Below are 27,128 nucleotides of genomic sequence, written 5' to 3' on the forward strand. Positions count from 1 at the left end.
ATCTTACCTGATTGATAGTTGGAAATAACAGTATTTAATCCATGTTTACTTCATTATTAATGAAACTCCATGTTTTGCTCAAGAGCATTGGTCTTTTGCATTATTTGGAGCATTGTAATTTTACTGTTTCCCATTTCTTTCTTATTATTTAGTGATAATAATAAATCCTTAAAAACCCTTCAAGACTCTGTGGAATCTACCAGCCTATGCCTTTCTGATGTCATCTCTAAACTTTCCAAGTCTCATTTGCCACTTCCCTCATCTCCCTGAACTCTATATATTGGAGTGCCCAATGGCCCAGTCTTTAGATCTCTTCTCTTCTCTATCAATGCTTACTCCTTTAGTGACTTCAATGTTGTGGCTCAAAAGTATCAATACACTGACACCCTCCCAATTTATATCCCCAGCCCCTAACTTTCCACCATTCCTGCTTCTAAACTCAGCCTCAAATTTCTACCTGCCTACCCCACATCTGTAGCAGGGGCTCAAGAAACCACAGAGCACAAGAGACCTGGCTCCTCGTCCCCCTCTGACTGCATACTCTGGCCATTCTCTCCCTGATCACCAACCAAAGAGGTCTCCCCAGGTCATCCTAAACAGAAGTATCTACAGACACCCAAAATTCATGGCCCCTCATTTATTTTGATCCATAGCACTGCCATTCTCTGATATATTATATAACTAAATTAATAGGTGGTATAGAAGATAGATAAAGAGAAAGCAACATTTATATAACATTGTTTTGGTGCTTTATAGATTTAACTGACAAATGTCATCCTCTTAGCAACCCATGAAGTAGATACTACAATTTGCCTCTTTTTATAGATGAGTCTAATGAGGTAAAGATCATTCAGCTGTTCGGCAAGGGGCTGCCATCTATGGGGTCGCACAGAGTTGGATACGACTGAAGTGACCTAGCAGCAGCAGCAGCAGAATAAATGCTGGCTGTCAGGCTCTAAACTACAGGTCATTAGCCACGACCCTTCATGGCCTTTCATATCAGTGTGTGTGTGTGTATATATATATCTCAGTGTGTGTGTGTGTGTGTGTGTATATATATACACAACATCTACATATTTTTCCCGTCTCCCATTAGCATGTAAACAGGAACTCTATTGTGTTTAATATCTTACCCCAGCACGTAAAACAGGGGGTCTGCAATGTAGTAGGGAATCAATAAACTTTATTGAATAATGGAACTCATATCTCTTTCAAAAGAAATTTTAACACTGATCAAAGAGAAAAAAATTCTACTGGTTTCCAGAACAATAATATTTTTTTTAAAAAAAGAGTATTTGAGAACATTTAGAAAACAAATATAGATATTGGCCTGCAGTTACAGAAAACTTTATGCAATACAAGGAAATGAAACCAAAAAAAAACCTGAACATTTTAAGTTCTAAGTCATATTTCCCAGAAACAGTTCTGCCATGTTCATCATTTTATGCACTATTAGCATTAAGAAAAGGGCAATCAGATTGGTAAATTCATAAATCATCCCTGTGCTTTTACCTTAAAAAATTAACACTGAGAAAACAATAATAAAGCCTTAAACTAGGGCCATAACACTGGGAATAGAATGAAAGGAAACCCTTGAGAAATAGCTAACAGTGATATTAGCAGAGGCTGTGGGTTCATTTAATTTTAACTGATGACATCCAGGTTTCTACCTTGAATGATCTGGCAGAGTAACTCAACTCAACCATCAACTACCCTATCCTGAGGGTAGCTGAAATTCAAAGGGGACATGGCAATTATATTTTACCTATATAATAGCTACACCGAGACGGCTGTTAGATATGTAGGCCTGCTGTACATGATAGAGGTCACAGCACATTCACTTAAGAGTTACCAGAACATGGAGAAGATGCTCAAAACCATGAGATCCCCCAGGCAGCGGCGGGCGGGGAGGAAGGGGTGGGTGGTGGTGGAGCTGGTGGTGGTTAAGAAGGTCAAAGGCAGAAAGCTAGGGAACACCAAGTGTAGTGCCTGCTACTGTGGATTGCGCATGGTATGTATTCAATAAATGTCTAGGAATAAGAAAATTGTAGTATCAACGACCTGCCAAAATTTAGGAAAAAAGTTCCTAAAATTCTGGCTTTTAATCAAGCTGAGAAACCAGTGATTATGTAAACACAAAAGTCTCTCTTTTACTCCTTCTGAGCTTGCTTTTGAACGGCTGGCTACTTTTCCTGTATCATGCATGCACATGTGCTAAGTCACTTCAGTTGTGTCTGACTCTTTGCAACACTATGGACCATAGCCCACCAGGCTTCTCTGTCCATGGGATTCTCCAGGCAAGAATACTGGAGTGGGTTGCCATGCCCTCCTCCAGGGAATCTTCCTGATCCAGGGATCAAATTGGTGTCTCTTATGTCTCCTGCATTGCCAGGAGTGTTCTTTAGCATGAGTGCCACCTGTGAAACCTCTCCTGTATCATATTAGACCTCAAAAATCTATGCAGCTAATTTGTAAAAAAGAAAAAAAAAGTAACTGCTACATGTAGAGTCAATCAATAAAACAAGTAGTCATTGAGCATCCTTGATTTGCAAAGACATCTTGTTAGGGTGAAAGTTCAGTGTAAAATGTGTGTATAAAACATTGTCCCTATTCTCAGAGAGTGCAAAACACAATTTGGAAATAGACAACTCCACCAAGACTGAAGTAACAATGCCTAATAGCCTATGTGCTAGAGGAACAGCAGATAATTAGAGCTTCACAATTTCAAGGAAGAGTCGTACCCAACTTGGAAATACCCAGAAGGTCTCACAGAGAAGATAGTCCTACTATGGACAGAGAGGCCAGGAGTGAGGCAGAGAAAATTTACGGAAATTTCAAAGGTCAAAGATTCCTAAAGGAAGCAGTCTGGAAAACAATGGACTGGAGAAAGGTGGAAAGGCGGGGGTTGGGAGGAATCAAACTCGCCCTCAAATTCAAGTATGATTTATCTCAATAACACACACACACACACACACACACACACACACACACACACAGAGTCCATCCCTCAGTAGAGCATCTTCTTTCCTTTTCCCTCATTTAAAAATCTATTTTGCATCTCCTTCCAGTGAAACTCAAAATCTAAACCAAGGCTTCCCTTGCCTGCCTAAAAATGTTAGTTACATCCAGTTTTCTCTAAGAGTCATGGAGTTCTTGGAGTCAAGAATTTGGGGCTTCACATTTGAGGGGGTGGTAGGCACTGGAAAGGAAGGGGAAGATTTAGTGAGACCTAGATTTTCACAGAAACAAAATCCTAGAAGGCTTAATTTCTTGGAGATTTTCATTCCCACATTAGACAAGTCACTTTGGACAGAAATAGAATGTGGCTTTGATAAATTACTTATCTCATCTCTGATTACTCATTTCTAATGAGACTTGATTCCAAGTAATCTCAAACCCCAGCCCAAGTCCTGGTCATTTCAACATCCCATTGACAGAATAAAATGGCAATTCCACCACAGGATTCAGAGGGCCACTAAAGTTCCCTGTAAACAATAATGACCCATAACACCTTCATCTTTCCCCAGAAGTCTGGGGTTTCCCCAGGGGACTGGGTACCCAAAGCAAAGAAGGGACAGCACCCCAGCTCCACATCTTTACAGCCTCTGGAAAGCCATCCTCATATTCCTAGTGATCAGCTGGACTTCACCCATGCATCTTCCCTCTACCAGTGATGGTGTACCTGGACTCACCTGAATGAATATATATTCATCCTGGACCACCAGGGAACTGATGTCGATGGAGCGGGCAAAAGGCCCACTCCGAGTAGTCTCGGCACATTCCTGGATCCTGCAGGTGAGGTAGTGAGCATCTGCAAGGGGAGGGAAGAGCAACACTTAGACACAGGGGAAAATGGTCAGCAAAGCTCTCAGCATGCAGAGCTTTACCTCCTGGGAACAATGATGCAATTTAAAACAACCATTATATTGCATTTTCTTGTCCACAGAATTTGTAATAATTTTTTTTTTTAAAAAAGAGTATCTAGTTCAGGCAAGGGAGCAGGAAAGAGTTAATTTTATAGCCTACCAGTTAAAGAGAAATTGGTACAGATTTCTGGAGGAACAAATGTGAAATATCTATCAGAATTTTAAATGTACATATCTTGTACCAATAATGCTAACTCTAGTGATGTTTCTAGAGAAATGTTCATATATCTTCACAAACAGGCAAGGGCGAAAATGTTCATTGTGGTATTGTTCACAGCAATGAAAAACCGGAAACTGGCTACTGTACATGAACTAAGGAACATTTAAATAATCAAAGGTACAGATATAACAAAGTACCACACTGTGAATAAACGAGACTCCCCAGATGGTGCCGCGGTAAAGAATCCACCTGAAATGTAGGAGACACAGGTGACGCAGGTTGGATCCCTTGGTCAGGACGGTCCCCTGGAGGAGGGCATGGCAACCCACTCCAGTATTCTTGCCTGGAGAATCTCATGGAAAGAGGAGCCTGGTGGGCTATAGTCCATGGATTGCAAAGAGTCAGATACCAGTGAAGTGACTGAGCATGCACGAGCACCTGTGGCATGATCCAATTGATGAAAAAAAAATCAAATAAAGATGTCTTTATAAATATAGGTTTGTGCCATAACTGCATGGAAATAAAGTGTTTTAAAGAATACCTACACAAATGAGCTATGATTAGTTCTGGGGAAAGGAATGGGCTTAAGGAGACAGAGTTGAAGCGGGGTCTTTCCTTTTTATATTATACGCATCTTTATTTTGTCTACAATAAGAATATATGCACTTATTATATAAGTACTTGTAAAATCTTCCTCAATCAACCCCTGAAATCTATACACTGAATGAGGAATCCAGGAGTCCACAGGTGCATTTCTATAAAGAAACCTCTGCATACACTTGCTTTAAAAATGATGGTGTTTAAAAATAAATGGGTCAAAGTAAAAAAGTAAAGGTCACTTTAGGGTTAAAAGCAGAGACCTCTTTGTTATTGCCTAAATGACATGCATTACTACATACATCTAATGCATTTGCCCACTTAAATATGTACAGGTGTGCATGAGTACTGGCGGAGACATTGGAAGGAGTGGTAAGCAGCAGAGACAAATGAAGGCAACACTTTAAATGAGCAAAAATTTATAATAGCTGAGTTTATAACGAGGGTACTTTAAACTATCCCTAATTCTTGTTCTTTAATTAAGTGATTGATGGAATGATCCAGCAAGTACTTGTGTGCATATAATGTAGTGGATATTATTTTAAAAGCACCAGGAATATGGCAGTGAATGAGGCAGAGATTTTCTATTCTGAAAGGCCCTGCTGTCTAAGAAGGGGTTCACACATATCTGTAGCTAGCTATTACACACATTTATTAATGAACATGATGCTAATTTAACAAAAAAACGTGTTTCGGTAGGAAATAAATTCATTACATGTGACAGCCCTACTTTTTAAATGTCTGTATCTGGGCAAAGTCAATTTTCTTTGGTTTCCTAAACCCAGACACATCAAACACTGATTTCATTCTCTCCATCAGCAGTCTCATCATCTGCCCAGCAGCTCAAGCCTCTTCACTTTTCTTTCTTCCACGTGACATGCGACCCAGCTGGTCCAAACCTTGAATTCTGTCCCTAAAGTGCTTCTAGAATCTCTCTTCTTCTATCCGTGATCCTTGCCACTTGCCTCAACAAGGCCTTCCATTTCACAACTGCTACTCAGGTGCAGGATGGATTGGAAACTGGCTGAACCTGAGGAATGGAGCCAGCATCGTCTCTCAACCCAAACCTCAGCTAATCCCTCCTGGGTCAAACACCAACAACAGTTCTGACTGACAGGGGACAAGGCCCAGATATTTTTCTGTGAAATAGAAGGTCTTTTACAACTAGCCTTTGAAATCAAATGTTTAAGGGGCCAGGCGAATAACAGAAGAGGAAACTGAGTTGGGAAAGCTGATGAATGACAGCTGGCACATGGCCTCAGTGTCTGGGATCACTGCGGAACAGCTGGGACTGTAGTAACATGGCCAACACTTGCCTCTTTATGGGGGAGCTGCTTCTCTGCATCAGTCATCACTGAGATGCAGGAATAAGATGCTCTGAGTTTCTACATAAAGGCAAAGGTCCCAACTTTTTTAATGTGAAATTTCCTAATGTTTAAAAAATTGACAGCTAATTTAAATTTAAAATATGATGCAGGCCAAACAGTACAAGGCCAACCAAAACAAACCTACAGCCCAGACAAGCCCAGGAGCCATTCCTTTTGCATCTTGATTCTGTGGTTTGGTCCCTCCCTACCCTCCAAAGACACTGCCCCATCCCCCTATGCCTGATGCATTAGCAAGACCAGCTTGCTTCCTGTTCCGTGAGTGCAGCCTGCAGGCCCCTTCCTCTTTGTCTCTGTCCACACAGGAAGCCAAGAGTGGCCTGGCTTTGCACCTCTGGCTGGGAGGACAGGGAAGGCAAGAAGCCCAGGCTACCGTTTGGAGCACATGGCCTGTCCACCAGGAATATTCTTGGCCCCACACTGCCTGAGTAATTTGTTCCTAGAATAAAGCACTGAAACCCAGCAGAACGCTGTAAATACATGTAAAGAAACCACAAGTGTTGACATGACAACCTGCTTCTTTCCTGCCAGCGAGTGCCCTGGAAAGCTCCTTATACCAGTAATCAAAGGTGTGCACAGGAGGACAGCTGTTTATCCCTCCCATGGGCTCATTTCCTCCCTGTCTATTTGTTATTTACTCCCACACTTGGACACTTTGAAAAAAGAATCAGGTGTATTCGAGGCCACCCCAAACAAAACCAAAACCTACCTAAACCTTGGCCCCTAGTAGGTCAGCTATTATGCCAAACTTACCCTATTTGCTGGCTCCCACCCTGATTGCCACTGCCCAGCATAGAACAAAAGGTCCAATTCAACAGGAAAGCAGCACTAAAATGAGTTTTAAAAGTCAGGGGCCTTGTAGTTTTTGGTCAGACTCATATCTGAGAAGTCTCAATACTTTTATTTTCCAAAACAAAGAGACACAATAATAAGTGCTTGCACCTGCTGCCTGGGGAGAACCCAAAACGGGGAGCCTGGGGAGAGGAATGAGTCAGGCAGGCCAGGCTACCAGGTGAAAGTGACCAGAGGTCACAGCACATTGTGGGTGTCATAAGGTGAGCAGGAGTCACCACTTGGCTCAAGCCTCTAATTTGCCAAAGGTCTTAAATTTGGACTTGGGACATTATCTCCAAATGAGGCTGAATAAAGATTCTGTGATGAAACCGAAAGCAGATATTTATCATATAACTTGAGATCCCCAAATAGGCTTCTAATGACTGTGGCACTTTTTAAAATAATTTATTCATTTACTTTATTTTTGGCTGGACTGGTCTTCATCTCTACACGCAGGCTTTCTCTGGTTGTGGTGTGATGGCTTCTTATTGCAGTGGCTTCTCTTATTGAAGAGCATGGGCTCTAGGGTGTGCAGGCTTCAATAGTCGCTCTCCAGCTCGAGAGCACAGGCTCAGTAGAAGGGCTTAGATGCCCAATGGCATGTGGAATCTTCCTGGACCAGGGATCGACCTCCTGTCCCCTGCATTGGCAGGAAGATTCTCAACCACTGGAACACCAGGGAAGGCCTATGCCTGTGGCACTTTTGTATGCTTTAATAACATAAGATGCCAGATAAAAAGGAAGAGGTCCAGGTCTCTGAAGGATATTGTGGTGTAAAAGAAAGGCCTCTGAAGGTAGAAAGTTGCTGTTAAGTTGCTCAGTCATGTCTGACGTTTTGCAACCACATGGACTGCAGCACACCAGGCTTCCCTGTCCTTTACCAACTCTGGGAGCTTGCTCAAACTCATGTCCATTGAGTCGGTGATGCCATCCAACCATTTCACTGTTCCCCTCTTCTCCTGCCTTCAGTCTTTCCCAGCATCAGGTTTTTTTCTAATGAGTCAGCTCTTTGAGTTAGGTGGCCAAAGTATTGGAGTTTCAGCATCAGCATCAGTCCTCCCAGTGAATATTCAGGACTGATTTCCTGTAGTGTTGATGGGTTTGATCTCCTTGCAGTGCAAACAACTCTCAAGAGTCTTCTCCAACACCACAGTTCAAAAGCATCGGTTCTTTGGCATTCAGCCGCCTTTATGGCCCAACTCTCACATCCAAACATGACTACTGGGAAAACCATAGCTTTGACTAGACGGACCTTTGTTGGCAAAGTAATGTCTCTGATTTTTAACATGCTATAAGAAAAAGTGAGAAATTCAAATCCTGAACTTGCTACTTGCTGGTTATCCTTAGTTAAGCAGTAGTACCACTTTTCATCTGTGAACTGCAAACAAGCTAGTATTTGTCTCTCAGGACTGTCACCAGGATTAAATAAGATTAGGTATGAAATATGCTTAGTTGAATACATTTTTAAAAACCAAAAATTTTAGTTCTTTTTTTATTATGAAGAGAGAAAGAAGGGGATTTAACACTCAATATCTTTTATACTTTCAATTAATAGCAAGTACTGTTGTGCTTTATTGTGGAGAATCAAAAGACCATGATAGCACAAGTCCTACTAGTAAAGTCATACTCTGGACTAACATCACTGATGATTTTCTCTAAATGCTATAGGTGGTCAGACAAGAAAAAGCATACCTGAGCTGGAATAATCAAGGAGGACTTGAAGATGGAGAGAGTGCTTGTGTTTAGCCTGGATGGAGAAGTGTTCTATGAGAGAAGGGAATTTTTAAGAAAGAGAGTAAAAACGGTATGTGGATGTTTAGGTAGGGAAAGCCCTTGGAAGGTATTATATAATTACATGATAATTGGTGGACATTGATACATCCTTATTTTTTGAACTTAAAACCAGAAAGACTAGACTGAATGAAATTCTCATTTGGTTACTCTTGTGGTAAAACCTGAGAGGGATTTCCCAAATGGTTGAAAGCAACATAATCTTCATGACTAGTGTATTTCTAAATATCAAATGCCCTTATAAAGTATTTCTAGGATTTGGTACAGTCACTCCTCCACTTACAAAAACTAAAAGTCAAAGGCTTTGTTCCTTGCCCCGTGAATAGAGATCTGCTTCATAACTTTATTGATTAGTTATAAGGTGGTACCCAGAGAAGGCAATGGAATCCCACTCCAGTACTCTTGCCTGGAAAATCCCATGGATGGAGGAGCCTGGTAGGCTGCAGTCCATGTGGTCGCTAAGTCGGACACGACTTAGCGACTTCACTTTCACTTTTCACTTTCATGCATTGGAGAAGGAAATGGCAACCCACTCCAGTGTTCTTGCCTGGAGAATCCCAGGGACAGGGGAGCCTGGTGGGCTGCCACACAGAGTCGCACAGAGTTGGACGTGACTGAAACGTCTTAGCAGCAAAGTGGTACCATCACACCACTGTGCCAGCCTCATGCCTCCCCATCTAGCAGATGGTGGCCCAAGGGTCTTATTTGGTGAGAAGGAGTGACTTTAGATTCACTGATTCGTTTCTTTTGTGTTTGGTCAGGGTGCATAGAGAAGCTGCATGCATCAGACACTCCCTGAGGTTCCAGAAACCTGAAAATATAAGTCTGATTCTTGCTCTCAGAGGAATCCCAGGCCGGTGACAGAGATAGAATATTTACACAACTGAACATGCCTGGCATCTGTGCTGCACAGAGGCTAATCAGAGAACTTAGGAATTCTGAAAGAGTATGAAGAAGAAACCCCAGCATCCTTAGTCTTCCCAACAGGCTGCATCTCCACCAGGAGTTTTGTAAGGCAAGCTTCTCATCCATCTACATCAATGAGTTTCACAGTAAAGTCTAGCATTTTTCACTGTGTCAAACCTTTCCAAAAGGATCACCTCCTTAGAAGCCTGGATTAAAGTCTTGTCATCTTTGCTTCTCTCCTAGCACTGACTTTATAAAGCTTCAGTAAATGCAAAATGCCAAAGAATGCCCAAACTACCATACAACTGCACTCATCTCACACGCTAGTAAAATAATGCTCAAAATTCTCCAAGCCAGGCGTCAACATTACGTGAACCATGAATTTCCAGATGTTCAAGCTGGATTTAGAAAAGGCAGAGGAACCAGAGATCAAATTGCCAACATCCATTGGATCACCGAAAAAGCAAGAGAATTCCGGGAAAAAACATCTACTTCTGCTTAATGACTGAGCCAAAGCCTTTGACTGTGTGGACCACAACAAATTCCAGAAAAGTCTGAAAGAGATGGGAATACCAGACTACCTGACCTACCTCTTGAGAAAACTACATGCAGATCAGGAAGCAACAGTTAGAACTAGACATGGAACAACAGACTGGTTCCAAATAGGGAAAGGAGTACATCAAGGCTATATATTGTCACCCTGCTTAAACTTATATGCAGAGTACATCATGAGAAATGCTGGGCTGAAAGAAGTACGAGCTGTAATCAAGATTGTCGATAGAAATATCAATGACCTCAGATATGCAGACGACACCACACTTGTGCCAGAAAGCGAAGAACTAAAGAGCCTCTTGATGAAAGTGAAAAGGGACAATGAAAAAGTTGGCTTAAAACTCAACATTCTGAAAACTAAGATCATGGCATCTGGTCCCATAACTTCATGGCAAATAGACAAGAAGACAGTGGAAACAGTGACAGACTTTATTTTGGGGGCTTCAAAATCACTGCAGATGGTGACTACAGCCATGAAATTAAAAGATGCTTGCTCCTTGGAAGAAAAGTTATGACCAACCTAGATAGCATATTAAAAAGCAGAGACATTACTTTGCCAACAAAGGTCTGTCTAGTCAAGGCTATGGTTTTTCCAGTAGCCATGTATAGATGTGAGAGTTGGACTATAAAGAAAGCTGAATGCTGAAGAATTGATGCTTTTGAACTGTGGTGTTGGAGAAGACTCTTGAGAGTCCCTTGGACTGCAAGGCATCCAACCGGTCAGTCCTAAACGAGATCAGTCCTAAGTGTTCATTGGAAGGACTGATGCTGAAGCTGAAAGTCCAATAATTTGGCCACCTGATGCAAAGAACTAACTCAATGGAAAAGACTCTGATGCTGGGAAAGATTGAGGGCAGGAGGTGAAGGGGACAACAGAGGATGAGATGGTTGGATGGTATCACTGACTCAACAGACATGAGTTTGTGTAAGCTCCAGGAATTGGTAATGGACAGGCAGGCCTGATGTGCTGCAGTACATGAGGTCGCAAAGAGTTGGACACGACTGGGCAACTGAAGGGCAAGTTAAACTGAACTGAATTACATGACATTTTTGTTACCTTCAGATTTATGAGTATGTTTTTCTTTTAAGAGTGTTAAATATTCAAACTATCCTAAATGTCATTCCTCCTTCCATCTCAGAGAGGAAAGAAAAAAAAATTTTTTTCCATGATTCTCTCAACTTCCATCCCTTTGGTTATACACATATTGTCAAAATTTTTAAAAGTGAATTAAAATTGTGAACAAAAAGCAAATTCTGCTCTTCAGGTCTTTTCTTAGAGAAATACTCAGGAGCTATTTATTTTAAATAAACAGCATTGTGTTGGGGAAGACTCTTGAGAGTATCTTGGACTACAAGGAGATCCAACCAGTCCATTCTAAAGGAGATCAGCCCTGGGTGTTCTTTGGAAGGAATGATTCTAAAGCTGAAATTCCAGTACTTTGGCCACCTCATGCGAAGAGTTGACTCATTGGAAAAGACTCTGATGCTGGGAGGGATTGGGGGTAGGAGGAGAAGGGGATGACCGAGGATGAGATGGCTGGATGGTATCACCGACTCGATGGAGGTGAGTTTGAATGAACTCCGGGAGTTGGTGATGGACAGGGAGGCCTGGCGTGCTGCGATTCATGGGGTCGCAAAGAGTTGGACATGACTGAGCAACTGAACTGAACCGAACTGAACTCTCAAAAGCAAATAAGTGAAATGGAGCAGATTTCAAGAAACTCTTAAAAAATATTTAGCTTCCAAAAGCCTCCCTTTTCTCACCTGGGGAGTGGGGCTAACCTATTTGTAAGCATAGTGCAAAACAACAGAGACTGACATTATCAAAAAACTGTCCAATACAGCACCCGAGACAAGGTAGGTCCTACAAAGCAGCAAGAAAAGAAAAGACAGCTACCATTCCTCCCTATTGTGCTTATGGATTTAGAGTTCTGTGAAACTTCTTTGTACCCACATGAAAATTCTAGTGTTTTTCCCTTCCTATGGCATGAGGGTAGTCTCACAGAGTTACAGACGTTTAGAAATCATAGCAATTCTGAATGCCTTAGGATTCCTAATGCTCCATTCAAGGCTCTTTCTGCTCCACCCACTAAATATACTGACTGTGAATATGATGACTAGGTGGTAATGATGATGATGATAATAAGTAACATTTTTGAGCCTTCACTCTGTTGTCTGGTTCAATAAAAAATATATGTATTAAACTGATTATTACAAGAAAGTAAGAGCCATGTAGGAATTATTGCAACCCAGATAAGAAGTCACAACTATTATGATTTCTTTTCACAGATGAGGGAACTTAAGCAATGATTAAGTAAATGTACCTGAATTCCATGGCTCTAGAAGGTGACAGAGCTGGGATTTGCACCCAGGCAACTGGACACCAGAACCAGTAATCCTAACCATTGTGTATTTAAACTGTGAAAGGAAAACCAGGCTGAGAATCAGACCAGAATCCATATTCTGGTTCTTTCCCTGCCACTGACTATCTACCTGTGATCTTGGGCCAATCGTTACATATCTTGGTACTTTTTGGAAAGTGATACAATTTGAAAACTTCAAATACAGTCCAACTATTTTCTTTTTTTTAATTCTGAGATCCTTTTTCAAGTAAAAGTGAAACTCACTTAGTCGTGTCCAACTCTTTGTGACCCCATGGACTATAGAGTCCATGGAATTTTCCAGGCCAGAATACTGGATTGGGTAGCCTTTCCCTTCTCCAGGGGAATCCTCCCAAGCCAGGGATCAAACCCAGTCTCTCCCACATTGCAGGTGGATTCTTTAAGGCAAAATTATTTGCCTTACTAATGAAGCCTGAATGCTCTGTTAAGGTGTAATGGGTTTAATCTTGGCTTAGTGAGAAAGTACAGTAACTCATGAAGAGTTGATAATGGCTCCAAGACAAGGAATGGTACTACACATGCTATGGGTTTTGATTCTAGAAATGTGAGGTGAAGCAAAAAGCCAAGGAGAAAAGGAAAGATATAAGCATCTGAATGCAGAGTTCCAAAGAATAGCAAGAAGAGATAAGAAGCCTTCTTCAGCAATCAATGCAAAGAAATAGAGGAAAACAACAGAACGGGAAGGACTAGAGATCTCTTCAAGAAAACTGGAGATACCAAGGGAACATTTCATGCAAAGATGGGCTCGATAAAGGACAGAAATGGTAGGGACCTAACAGAAGCAGAAGATATTAAGAAGAGGTGGCAAGAATACACGGAAGAACTGTACAAAAAGGATCTTTATGACCCAGATAATCATGATGGTGTGATCACTCATCTAGAGCCAGACATCCTGGAATGTGAAGTCAAGTGGGCCTTAGAAAGCATCACTATGAACAAAGCTAGTGGAGGTGATGGAATTCCAGTAGAGCTATTTCAAATCCTGAAAGATGATGCTGTGAAAGTGCTACACTCAATATGCTGGCAAATTTGGAAAACTCAGCAGTGGCCACAGGACTGGAAAAGGTTAGTTTTCATTCTAATTCCAAAGAAAGGCAATGCCAAAGAATGCTCAAACTACTGCACAATTGCACTCATCCCACACGCTAGTAAAGTAATGCTCAAAATTCTCCAAGCCAGGCTTCAGCAATACGTGAACCATGAACTCCCTGATGTTCAAGCTGGTTTTAGAAAAGGCAGAGGAACCAGAGATCAAATTGCCAACATCCGCTGGATCATGGAAAAAGCAAGAGAGTTCCAGAAAAATATCTATTTCTGCTTTATTGACTATGCCAAAGCCTTTGACTGTGTGGATCACAATAAACTGTGGAAAATTCTGAAAGAGATGGGAATATCAGGCCATCTGACCTGCCTCTTGAGAAACCTATATGCAGGCCAGGAAGCAACAGTTAGAACTGGACATGGAACAACAGACTGGTTCCAAATAGGAAAAGGAGTCAGGGCTGTATATTGTCACCCTGTTTATTTAACTTCTATGCAGAGTACATCATGAGAAACGCTGGACTGGAAGAAACACAAGCTGGAATCAAGATTTCTGGGAGAAATATCAATCACCTCAGATATGCAGATGACACTACCCTTATGGCATAAAGTGAAGAGGAACTAAAAAGCCTCTTGATGAAAGTGAAAGAGGAGAGTGAAGAAGTTGGCTTAAAGCTCAACATTCAGAAAACAAAGATCATGGCATCCAGTTCCATCACTCCATGGGAAATAGATGGAGAAACAGTGGAAACAGTGTCAGACTATTTTTTGGGGCTCTAAAATCACCGCAGATGGTGATTGCAGCCATGAAATTAAAAGACACTTACTCCTTGGAAGAAAAGTTATGACCAACCTAGATAGCATATTCAAAAGCAGAGACATTACTTTGTCAATAAAGGTCCATCTAGTCAAGGCTATGGTTTTTCCAGTAGTCATGTATGGATGTGAGAGTTGGACTGTGAAGAAGGCTGAGCGCAGAAGAATTGATGCTTTTCAACTGTGGTGTTGGAGAAGACTCTTGAGAGTCCCTTGGACTGCAAGGAGATCCAACCAGTCCATTCTGAAGATCAGCCCTAGGATTTCTTTGGAAGGAATGATACTAAAGCTGAAACTCCAGTACTTTGGCCACCTCATGAGAAGAGTTGATTCACTGGAAAAAACTCTGATGCTGGGAGGGATTGGGGGCAGGAGGAAAAGGGGATGACCGAGGATGAGATGGCTGGATGGCATCACTGACTCGATGGACTTGAGTCTGAGTGAACTCCGGGAGTTGGTGATGGACAGGGAGGCCTGGTGTGCTGCGATTCATGGGGTCGCAAAGATTCGGACATGACTGAGCGACTGAACTGAACTGAACTGAACTGAACTGAACTGAGCTCATGTACAGGTGTACTTATTTCAGAGTTCTACATACACACATATAGCTTATGCTTGAGAATTTCCAATAAAGTCAAACTCACTACTTCACAAAGCAGACAGCATCAGTTTGGGGTTGCTTTAATGGTTACAGTTTTGTTTGCTGAATTGAAATCTGCTCATTGTAAATTTTACTCCACATAAGAACCTTGTTAGACAATTGATGAAAAAATGATACCAAAAAAATATCGCTTATATTTGTTTTTTCAAACGTGTGAAACACTGGAAGATCACAGAAAGGTTAGAAAAATTGTCCAAGGTCAAACAGACTCTAATTGACAGGGTTAATTCCCCAACTTAACTCAGTGAAAGTCAGTCAGTTGTGTCCAACTCTTTGCAATCCCATGGATCATACAGTCCATGGAATTCTCTAGGCCAGATGGAATCTTCCCAATCCAGGGACTGAACCCAGCTCTCCCGCATTGCAGGCAGATTCCTGACCAGCTGAGCCACTAGGGAAGCTCTAACTCTTATGGCACCACATTAATACTCTATGACACTCAGTTATCTCTTGGATGGGGAATGTGTATGTGACTGAGTACGTGCATGAAGGAGAAAGATAGAAAAGAAGAACATGAATAGGAATATTCACAGGGGACATTGATGACATTCAGAAAGAGATGATTTCCAGAAGAGAATGGGAGGAAAAGTCATTTGAATCTTTAATCTCACAGCAGAAACAGGCTTCACACTGTTATTAACCAAATTGGTTGGCTTTGCCCTGTTTAAACTGTGCCAAGGCAAGAGAGAACTCAATGGTTTTAGTTTAATCTGGAAATCTGACTGCCAAAGAGGAGGCCCAGGATTGGGGAAGAGTGGAGATTCTTACAGCAAACGAAGAAAAGGGGCCTATTCATATTGGATTTGTTCCGGAGTGTGGGGGCCAAGTTTAGAAACAGGATTGTCAGTGCCACACCATGGCACTGAAGAGCCACACGCCCTGATGCCACACCTGCAGTCCCTTCATTCCAGGGCAGTGCTGTCCAATGCGCACACAAGCGGAGACGCTGTGCCATGCTCAGTCACTTCAGCCGTGTTGCTCTGCAGGTGCTACAGAGCAGAGTAATTCCTGACCCCAGTACCAAGGCTCCTTCTCCAGGCTTACTGAGGACAACTGCCCCTGGGCTGTGACTTCAGTACCGTGCAAGGTACAGGATCCACACACCAATGTTCCTGAATAGGCACCTGGATAAAAATCACATTGGGAGTGTGTGCTTCATAATATGGAGACTCCCAGGTCCTGTATCAGACCCCCTAAAGCAAAACCTCTGGGGGGACCCCAGGAATCTACAATGAAAACTGCTCACCAGAGGATGGTCATGAATGCTACCTGTTGAGCAAAGTGGCCATGTGAACTGTGATGAAAGAAGATGAAGAGAAATAGAATTTACTGTTCAAGATCCCTTTGACTATAATTTTCAAAACAGCAATTGGCAAAGGTATAACATAGGGTTAAGGGTCTGAAACAGGCTGATTAATGAGCAGACTTTTCAATATGCCAATAGAAGTGGTATAATGAAGGAACGTCTGAGGAATTAAAGAAAAAATAATTATCTAAGATCCACTATTTTGTCTGATTTAAGATTGTTAGAGACATTATTGTTCTTTTAAATATATAAAATACAAAAGGACTCAAGGGATCTAGGTATTATTTAATACAGAAACACAAATATTTGTGTTTATTTGTCACCTTTATATTTTCCTTGGTAAATGTTCTGTTCAACCTTTTTCCCATTTTTTAATGGGTTGTCTCTTACTCCTATGTTTTAAAAGTTCTTTATGTGTTCTGGGTATAAGCCCTCTGTGAGTTATATGACCTACAAATAGTTTCTCCCACTGTCTTTACTGTGTCTCCTGAACAACAATTTTTTTTAATTTTGATGAAGTCTAATTTATCAATCTTTATCGATTTTTCTCTTGGTGTCAATCTAAGGTCAAAAAGATATTCTCCTCTATTTTCTTCCAAAAGCTTTATAATTTTATATTCTACATTTAGAAATATGACCCATTTTAAATTAAATTTTGTATAAGTTGTAAATAAAGGTAAAGGTTTGTTTTTCCCATATGGTTGCCCTAATTTTTCCAAAGCCATTCATTAAAAATTATTATCCTCTCTCCACTCAATGTTTTGCATCCTATAACCCTGCCTTACATATTTGTTCTAGAAGCTTTCGCCTTCAGTTTCCTTGTGATATTCTATAAAGAGAATCATGTCAATGAGAATAATAACAGTTCAGTTTTTTCCTTTGTAATCTATATGAATTACATTTCATTTTCCTACTTTTCATGCACTGACTGGACTTTCAGCATAATGTTGAAAAGAGGAGTTAAAAGTAAACATCCCTGCCTTTTTCCTACACTTATGAGGGGAAGCATTCAACATCTCATTATTAAATATGATGTTAGCATTGTAATATTTTATCAGTTCAGTTCAGTTCAATTCAGTCGCTCAGTCGTGTCCGACTCTTTGTGACCCCATGAATCGCAGCACGCCAGGCCTCCCTGTCCATCACCATCTCCCGGAGTTCACTCAGACTCACGTCCATCGAGTCCGTGATGCCATCAGCCATCTCATCCTCTGTTGTCCCCTTCTCCTCCTGCCCCCAACCCCTCCCAGCATCAGGGTATTTTCCAACGAGTCAACTCTTCTCATGAGGTGGCCAAAGTACTGGAGTTTCAGCTTTAGTATCATTCCTTCCAAAGAAATCCCAGGGCTGATCTCCTTCAGAATGGACTGGTTGGATCTCCTTGCAGTCCAAAGGACTCTCAAGAGTCTTCTCTAACACCACAGTTCAAAAGCATCAATTATTCGGCGCTCAGCCTTCTTCACAGTCCAATGCTCACATCCATACATGACCACTGGAAAAACCATAGCCTTGACTAGACGGACCTTAGTCGGCAAAGTAATGTCTCTGCTTTTGAATATGCTATCTAGGTTGGTCATAACTTTTCTTCCAAGGAGTAAGCATCTTTTAATTTCATGGCTGCAATCACCATCTGCGGTGATTTTGGAGCCCAAAAAAATTAAGTCTGACACTGTTTCCACTGTTTCCCCATCTATTTCCCATGAAGTGACGGGACCAGATGCCATGATCTTCGTTTTCTGAATGTTGAGCTTTAGGCCAACTTTTTCATTCTCCTCTTTCACTATCATCAAGAGGCTTTTGAGTTCCTCTTCACTTTTTGCCATAAGGGTGGTGTCATCTGCATATCTGAGGTTATTGATATTTCTCCCGGCAATCTTGATTCCAGTTGGTGTTTCTTCCAGTCCAGCGCTTCTCATGATGTACTTTGCAAGAAGTTAAATAAACAGGGTGACAATATACAGCCTTGACGTACTCCTTTTCCTATTTGGAACCAGTCTGTTGTTCCATGTCCAGTTCTAACTGTTGCTTCCTGACGTGCATACAGATTTCTCAAGAGTCAGGTCAGGTGGTCTGGTATTCCCATCTCGTGAAGAATTTTCCACAGTTTATTGTGATCCACACAGTCAAAGGCTTTGACATAGTCAATAAAGCAGAAATAGATGTTTTTCTGGAACTCTCTTGCTTTTTCCATGATCCAGCGGATGTTTGCAATTTGATCTCTGGTTCCTCTGCCTTTTCTAAAACCAGCTTGAATGTCAGGGAATTCACGGTTCATGTACTGCTGAAGCCTGGCTTGGAGAATTTTGAGCATTACTTTACTAGCCTGTGAGATGAGTGCAATTGTGCGGTAGTTTGAACATTCTTTGGCATTGCCTTTCTTCGGGATTGGAATGAAAACTGACCTTTTCCAGTCCTGTGGCCACTGCTGAGTTTTCCAAATTTGCTGGCATATTGAGTGTAGCACTTTCACAGCATCATCTTTCAGGATTTGAAATAGCTCCACTGGAATTCCATCACCTCCACTAGCTTTGTTCGTAGTGATGCTCTCTAAGGCCCACTTGACTTCACATCCCAAGATGTCTGGTTCTAAATTAGTGATCATATCATCATATTTATCTGGGTCATGAAGATCTTTTTTGTACAGTTCTTCTGTGTATTCTTGCCACCTCTTCTTAATATCTTCTGCTTCTGTTAAGTCCATACCATTTCTGTCCTTTATCGAGCCCATCTTTGCATAAAATGTTCCCTTGGTATCTTTAATTTTCTTGAAGAGATCTCTAGTCTTTCCCATTGTGTTGTTTTCCTCTATTTCTTTGCATTGATCGCTGAAGAAGGCTTTCTTATCTCTTCTTGCTATTCTTTGGAACTTTGCCTTCAGATGCCTATATCTTTTCTTTTCTCCTTTGCTTTTCACCTCTCTTCTTTTCACAGCTATTTGTAAGGCCTCCCCAGACAGCCATTTTGCTTTATTGCGTTTCTTTTCTATGGGGATGGCCTTGATACCTGTCTCCTGTACAATGTCATGAACTTCATTGCATAGTTCATCAGGCACTCTATCTATTAGATCTAGGCCCTTAAATCTATTTCTCACTTCCACTGTATAATCATAAGGGATTTGATTTAGGTCATACCTGAATGGTCTAGTGGTTTTCCCTACTTTCTTCAATTTAAGTCTGAATTTGGTAATAAGGAGTTCATGATCTGAGCCACAGTCAGCTCCTGGCCTTGTTTTTGTTGACTGTATAGAGCTTATCTTTATTAGTTTATCCTTATTAGTTCTCTTTCATTTGTAGTGTTTTGAGAGTTTTGTGTTCATGTTTTTATTCTCTCACTAGGCTAGCCATGTGAATTTGGTGAAATTCAAGTCTAAGTTAAATTCAAGTTTAAACTACCACATCAGGGTGAGGGAGAAGGAAATAAAATATATTTTGTGCCATGTTGCAATGATCAAAAAGATAGAGATGTATGTGTATACATGAGTGTGAATGCATGAGTGAATGCATAAGAAAGCATTCACCACATACCAAAGAAGAAAGAAATCATGCATTTCATTAGTGTATGCAAAATAAAGCATCCCCAGTTCAGCTCTGTCTTATGTGCACTTTCTAAATAAAGGGGGAGGAGGGTTAGAGCCAATTCACTGGGTTGAAAGACGATTCTTTGAACTGTTGAAAAATTGATTTTATAAAAGCCTAAAAAATCACACAGAATTAATATATACCATACTTTAACATAAGTGTGGCACATGACGTTTATCCCTGTTCATATTTCTGTCTGCTGAGAAATGGAGTCTTTCCTGCTATATCAGTACACAATGATTTCACATCATCAGCAATTCCAGTCCTCCAAATGTGAATTCTTGAGCTCTAAGAGCACTTAGCATGGAGGAGAATACCTGTGATCTGGCAGGCACCAGGCTGCAGCCACTCCCTATGGTGAGCACTGAGGAACTCAGGATGTGAAAAACACAGGATACTGGCCTCAGATATGAAAGGAATGACTTCAGTGAGCCCAGACTCTTGCATCTTCCCATATGAAGAAAAGTGCTATATTCTTTAATTTGGGGTATCTGGCTTTTCTTTAATTCACAAAATACTTTTGATGTTCAGACTACCTGCCCTTTGTTGCAGAATTCTATATAACCTGACTACTCCCCCCACCTCCTCAGATCAGCTCTCTCAGAGTTACTTGAGATGCTGTCTCCCAGGCATGATGTCCTAAAAATTCCCACCAAATAAAACATAACTCTCAACTTTAGGTTGTGAGTATTTTTTAAGTCGATTCTGCTTTTTTCAATTTTTGACAAGAGGCCAGGAACTTTATGTGTTTTGCATTTTTAATCTTATAAAATTTCACAGCAATCCTGCACTATAGGCCTTATTCTAATGTGGACCAGAATTCTTGAACTTTCAGAAAATAAGTTTAAGCTTAATGTAAGAAATTACTTTTTTAAAAAAGAGACAGAAACTTTGCTGTTTGTCCAGCCACGGAAAAGGATATGTGTTAAGCCTGAGCTCATGGAACCTGAGGACACACTGTAAGAGGTTACCGGGGAAGGGATTTCTGGATTAGGTAGGTCACACAGGCAGATACCACAGATCACATATATGGCTTAAAAAGGCTGACATGCAATCAAGGCCAGGGCCGGGTTTGTCCTGAAAACTGGTCTGTGGTTCATCTTCTGAGAGCTGCTGTCTTCCCCCCGCTGGCTCCTCTACTTCACCCCTTCAAACCCCTCCATCTCATCCTTCCTCCAGTGTTCCAGTTTTGTTTTGTTTTTTTTGTTTTTCTCCTCAGCAGTAAGAGTAATTTAGAATTCAGGTTTCACCACACTTATGATCACTGAATTTAAATATGTGGCATTATCTCCATAAATCTTAAAAAGCTTTTCTGTTAAAAAAAAAAAAAAGAGTGTGGGTCATCCCTCATCCTTGGATGCTTCAGAGACTTACATTTACTCAAGATTCAAAAAAGCAAAAGGAAGGCAGGCAGGAAGGAAGGAACTCAGTAGACTGACAGGCATAGAGTAACATGGCAAATGCCTTCTAACTCTTTTGAAAATAAAAACAAAGCAAATAAAATATATTCCCCAAAGTGCATGTTTCTATCATACATCTGTGTTTGGCCTCAAAAGTGGTAGATTTCCCAAGGACACAGCTCATGCAGCTTCTTTACTTAATGTATCCTGAATGATATCCTAATGTCAGCATACAGGCCAAACACAATCTCCTTATGTTTGTACATTCAACCCATAGCCCTGAGGTGAGCAGGGCAAGGATGAGTGTCCCCAGATAATAGGGAGCTGGAGAACAGAGAGGTTAGGGGGTCTCGGTCTCATAGCTAATGGGTAGCAGAATCCAGGACCTCAACTCACAGTATGGTACTTTGATCTGCTGCACTATTAGGTCACTGTTATTTTCATGGATTATTTGGGTCTATTTATGACCTAGAATATGCTAATCAGTTTTCACATATTTTACATATTTCATGTATATCATATATATAATTCACATATTTAATATACTTTAAGTTGATCTTTTTTTTATTGGACAGGAAAGGCCCCCTATGGATACCTTCAGTTTCAGTTTAGTCTTAAGCTGGTACAAAATGATACTTTATCAGTCAAATTCTGTTTAAGATGCATATAGGTGCGTGATGTACAAAAGGGTGAAATCCTGGATTACATTGCTAATTTGCAGGGACAATAGAGGCCTTGCTCAGCATGGTATTTCCAGGGCTGAGAAATTTGCCTGGCACACAGTAGGCCATCCCTAAATATTTGCTGAACAGACGAACAAATAGTTTTGCAAATAATTTTTCCAGTTACATTTTTTTCGTATGTAAAGGTTTAGTTTTTTTTAAAGCTTGCAATCCCTGCAATTCACCACATGAATGCAAAATACCACGATGAGCTGTGGACATTCCTATTCGAATTACACTGAAGATGCCAGGAAATTCATCTCATTAACTCCCATCCCCAGAAAATTCATTCCTGAGAGTTTATTTCAATGAAACGTCTCCCTGGGGACTGAAGGACTCTCCCCCACTCTAGGAAATAAAGATGGGTATGGTGGTAAGGGAGCTCAGGGCTTTTCATCTTCCCAAGTCATTAAAATGCAAATTGTGGGGGTGGAGGAGAGAGGCCTGCAGGCAGATTTCCCTGCCGGCTGGTGGCCACAGCACTCACATCCGTCCGCTGTCCGCACCTCCATGTGCACCAGGTCTGCCTCCTTATCCAGTCCGGCCACTGACCTGGGGAGGAAAGAGAGTCAGAAGCTCAGTGACCGCAAGGACAGCTGACAACAATGTGGGGAGGCGTTCGGGGTTATTACTCAGAAAGCTGCTTTCTAAAGGAGGCCTGTCTTGTACTGAGGACCCACAGAATATAGTGACTCCCAGGCCCTGCAGAGTGGTGGCCTCTGGCAGCTGCCACCTGTAATGGTTACAACTCAGGTGTCCCGGAGCACTGCCAGGGAGTCAGAAACTCTCAAAAACATAGAAACAAAAAGATCACAGAATAATGTGCCCCATAGTAAAGCTGGTCTAAACTTCCGTCATTGACCCTCTACCATCTCATACCTGACTATTTCTCTGACTTCCTTTCCACCTGAGGTGCCATATTCCATACCACTTTCTTCTCCCTGGGGAAAGTGGTTAACCCTCCCTTCTGGCTGTTTGCTTCCAGACACTCCTGCCCTCCTGAGTTTGGACTTATCTACCTTTCCTTACCTCTACCTTGTAAACAATAAACATTTGGTAACAAATATTCAATATCTGGTCTGACACGGACACGATTCTGGTGATAGGAATGGGGAACCTTAGAATTCTATGGCCAACAGCCAGAAAAAGGAAGGCTGAGAATCTTTACAATCTAATTCCTGTGGGCCTCCAACCTTCCACATATAGAGCCCAGTCTTGCATAAGATATCCAGGTGAGAGTAGGACCCAGAAAGTCAGCTTAGAAAGGCAACACAGACATGAAAACATTCACATACTAAAGACATTGCATAACCCACTCTCTCCAGCAAAATTGGACACTTAGTCTTTCTACTCTTATTTTCAATCTCATTCAAAGATTGGTTTTCTGTTTTTTCAGTTCTGAATAGATAAGAGGCAGCAAGTTAGAAAGAAGTCAAATTTAAAATAGTAAGAATCAACAGCTGGTACCCAGATAGCAAGACAAATAGAAAACTTATGAAAAACAGATCAAAGAACCCAAAACCCAATCTTCCACATCATAAATCTACTATGCGTCTTCTGGTCCTAAGGCCCTAACTGTTATTATATCACAGTTCACTATCTGACATCTGCGCCAAGAGGCTGCAGGCAGAGAAAATGGGAAGCGGGGGACTAATGATATCAGTTAACTCAGTTTAAGAAAATAGGGCTGCAAATGACCTATGTTGGGAAAAATAAAATGATTTTTGTTAATGATTATTGTGTTGAATGGAGAAGGCAATGGCAACCCACTGAAGTACTCTTGCCTGGAAAATCCCATGGATGGAAGAGCCTGGTGGGCTGCAGTCCATGGGGTCTCAAAGCATTGGACACAACTGAGAGACTTCACTTTCACTTTTCACTTTCATGCATTGGAGAAGGAAATGGCAACCCACTCCAGTGTTCTTGCCTGGAGAATCCCAGGGACGGCGGAGCCTGGTGGGCTGCCGTCTATGGGGTCGCACAGAGTCGGACATGACTGAAGCGACTTAGCAGCAGCAGCATTGTGTTGAATGGCTAAACTTCAGTTACTTAAAAAGTTCATTTATGCGGGCTTCCCTGGTGGTCCAGTGGTTGAGAGTCCCCCTGTCAGTGCGGGGAACATGAGTTCAATCCCTGGTCTGGGAGGATCCCACACGCTGCCAGGAAGCTAGGCCTGTGTACCACAACTGCTGAGCCCCACGTCCTAGGGCCCGTGCTCCACAACATAAGAAACCACTGCAATGAGAAGCGCAAGCACTGCACCTAGAGAGTAGCCCCCGCTCACTGCAACTGGAGAAAGCCTGTGCTCAGCAACAGAGAAGGCGCACTTATGTGAAACAGTTCTTTCCCCAAAGAAGCTGAATGAAAGAGGTTTTTACTCTAGTGCTTTGTTTTTTGCTTAATGATCATCAATATACTATCTTTTAATTTTTCCTCATCTCATTTGACCTTAAAGCAAAACACTTAAGGTAAGGAGAACAGTTATCATTAGTTATATTTGAGCGAATGGGAAACTGTGGCACAGAACAATGGGCATGTGTCTAAGGAGACACAGGAACTAGGCCAGAATTAGACAGACTGATTGACTTAGTTCTCCATCGAGAGCAGCTCCCAGCTGTCTTGACTCCTATCCCTTCTGCCTGCAGTGCCCTTGTATCCAACCCTCTCCCTGCCCCTTTTCTTCTCCAAATACCTCTTACCATTCCTTCACTGCTTAGTTGGCCTCTTCCCTCCAGCAGCATCCTTCCCTCCAGCAGATAAAGAAGAACTTTCTCTGCTTCCTTACCTTGGTGATTCTCAAACTTGGCTGCTTGTAAGAGTCACTGGGGAGCCTTGGAATATCCAGAATCCTGAAGCCCTGCCCCAAACCAATGAAATCGAAACCTTTGGGGTTGGATCAAGGCATCTGCATGTCTTAAAGCTCCGAGATGATTTCCATGCACAGCCAAGTCTTAGAATCACTGCTTTGCATGGTTTAATCACATCACTTATGCAGTTGCCCTTGTATGTCTTCCATCAGTTCAGTTCAGTTCAGTCGCTCAGTCATGTCTGACTCTTTGCAACCCCATGAATCGCAGCACACCAGGCCTCCCTGTCCATCACCAACTCCCGGAGTTCACTCAAACTGATGTCTATCGAGTCCATGATGCCATCCAGCCATCTCATCCTCTGTCGTCCCCAACTCCTTCTGCCCCCAATCCCTCCCAGCATCAGGGTCTTTTCCAATGAGTCAACCCTTCGCATGAGGTGGCCAAAGTATTGGAGTTTCAGCTTCAACATCAGTCCTTCCAATGACCACCCAGGACTGATCTCCTTTAGGATGGACTGGTTGGATCACCTTGCAGTCCAAGGTACTCTCAAGAGTCTTCTCCAACACCACAGTTCAAAAGCATCAATTCTTCGGTGCTCAGCTTTCTTCACAGTCCAATTCTCACATCCATACATGACCACTGGAAAAACCATAGCCTTGACTAGATGGACCTTTATTGACAAAGTAATGTCTCTGCTTTTCAATATACTATCTAGGTTGGTCATAACTTTCCTTCCAAGGAGTAAGCGTCTTTTAATTTCATGGCTGCAGTCACCATCTGCAGTGATTTTGGAGCCCCTCAAAATAAAGCCTGACACTGTTTCTACTGTTTCCCCTTATATTTGCCATGAAGTGATGGGACCAGATGCCATGATCTTAATTTTCTGAATGTTGAACTTTAAGCCAACTTTTTCACTCTCTTCTTTCACTTTCTTCAAGAGGCTTTTGAGTTCCTCTTCGCTTTCTGCCATAAGGGTGGTGTCATCTGCATATCTGAGGTTATTGATATTTCTCCCAGAAATCTTGATTCCAGCTTGTGCTTCTTCCAGTCCAGCGTTTCTCATGATGTACTCTGCATATAAGTTAAATAAGCAGGGTGACAATATACAGCTTTGACGTACTCCTTTTCCTATTTGGAATCAGTCTGTTGTTCCATGTTCAATTCTAACTGTTGCTTCCTAACCTGCATATAGGCTTCTCAAGAGGCAGGTCAGGTGGTCTGGTATTCCCATCTCTTTCAGAATTTTCCACAGTTTATTGTGATCCACACAGTCACAGGCTTTGCCAAAGTCAATAAAGCAGAAATAGATGTTTTTCTGGAACTCTCTTGCTTTTTCCATGATCCAGCGGATGTTGGCAATTTGATTTCTGGTTCTTCTGCCTTTTCTAAATCCAGCTTCAACATCAGGAAGTTCACGGTTCACGTATTGCTGAAGCCTGGCTTGGAGAATTTTGAGCATTACTTTACTAGCGTGTGAGATGAGTACAATTGTGCAGTAGTTTGAGCATTCTTTGGCATTCCCTTTCTGGGATTGGAATGAAAACTGACCTTTTCCAGTCCTGTGGCCACTGCTGAGTTTTCCAAATTTGCTGGCATATTGAGTGCAGCACTTTCACAGCATCATCTTTCAGGATTTGAAACAGCTCAATTGGAATTCCATCACCTTCCATTCCTCAATTGGAGGAACTTTCAAGTTCCTTTTGGCTTCCTCCAAAAGAACTTTCCCATTCTGTTCTTTTCCTCTATTTCTTTGCACTGATCGCTGAGGAAGCCTTTTTTATCTCTCCTTGCTATTCTTTGGAATTCTGCATTCAGATGCTTATATCTTTCCTTTTCTCCTTTGCTTTTCGCTTATCTTCTTTTCACAGCTATTTGTAAGGCCTCCCCAGACAGCCATTTTGCTTTTTTGCATTTATTTTCCATGGGGATGGTGTTGATCCCTGTCTCCTATACAATGTCACGAACCTCTGTCCATAGTTCATCAGGCACTCTGTCTATCAGATCTAGTCCCTTAAATCTATTTCTCACTTCCATGTATAATCATAAGGAATTTGATTTAGGTCATACCTGAATGGTCTAGTGCTTTTCCCCACTTTCTTCAATTTAAGTCTCAGTTTGGCAGTAAGGAGTTCATGATCTGAGCCACAGTCAGCTCCCGGTCTTGTTTTTGCTGACTGTATAGAGCTTCTCCATCTTTAGCTGCAAAGAATATAATCAGTCCGATTTCGGTGTGACCATCTG

General features: G+C 41.7%; 1 protein-coding gene across 1 annotated transcript in view; it reads right to left on the minus strand.

The window, feature by feature from the left end:
- Positions 1-27,128, minus strand: part of SORCS3 (sortilin related VPS10 domain containing receptor 3) — a 650,187-nt gene that overhangs the window by 168,870 nt on the left and 454,189 nt on the right. Inside the window, exons 6-7 of the mRNA XM_005698449.3 lie at positions 22,565-22,629; positions 3,693-3,811 (exon numbers count right to left, since the gene is read on the minus strand). Coding sequence (XP_005698506.3) covers positions 3,693-3,811; positions 22,565-22,629 — 184 coding nt within the window. The remainder of the gene's footprint in view (positions 1-3,692; positions 3,812-22,564; positions 22,630-27,128) is intronic.

The sequence above is a fragment of the Capra hircus genome, chromosome 26 (genome assembly GCF_001704415.2).
Source record: "Capra hircus breed San Clemente chromosome 26, ASM170441v1, whole genome shotgun sequence".
Classification (NCBI taxonomy): Eukaryota; Metazoa; Chordata; class Mammalia; order Artiodactyla; family Bovidae; genus Capra; species Capra hircus.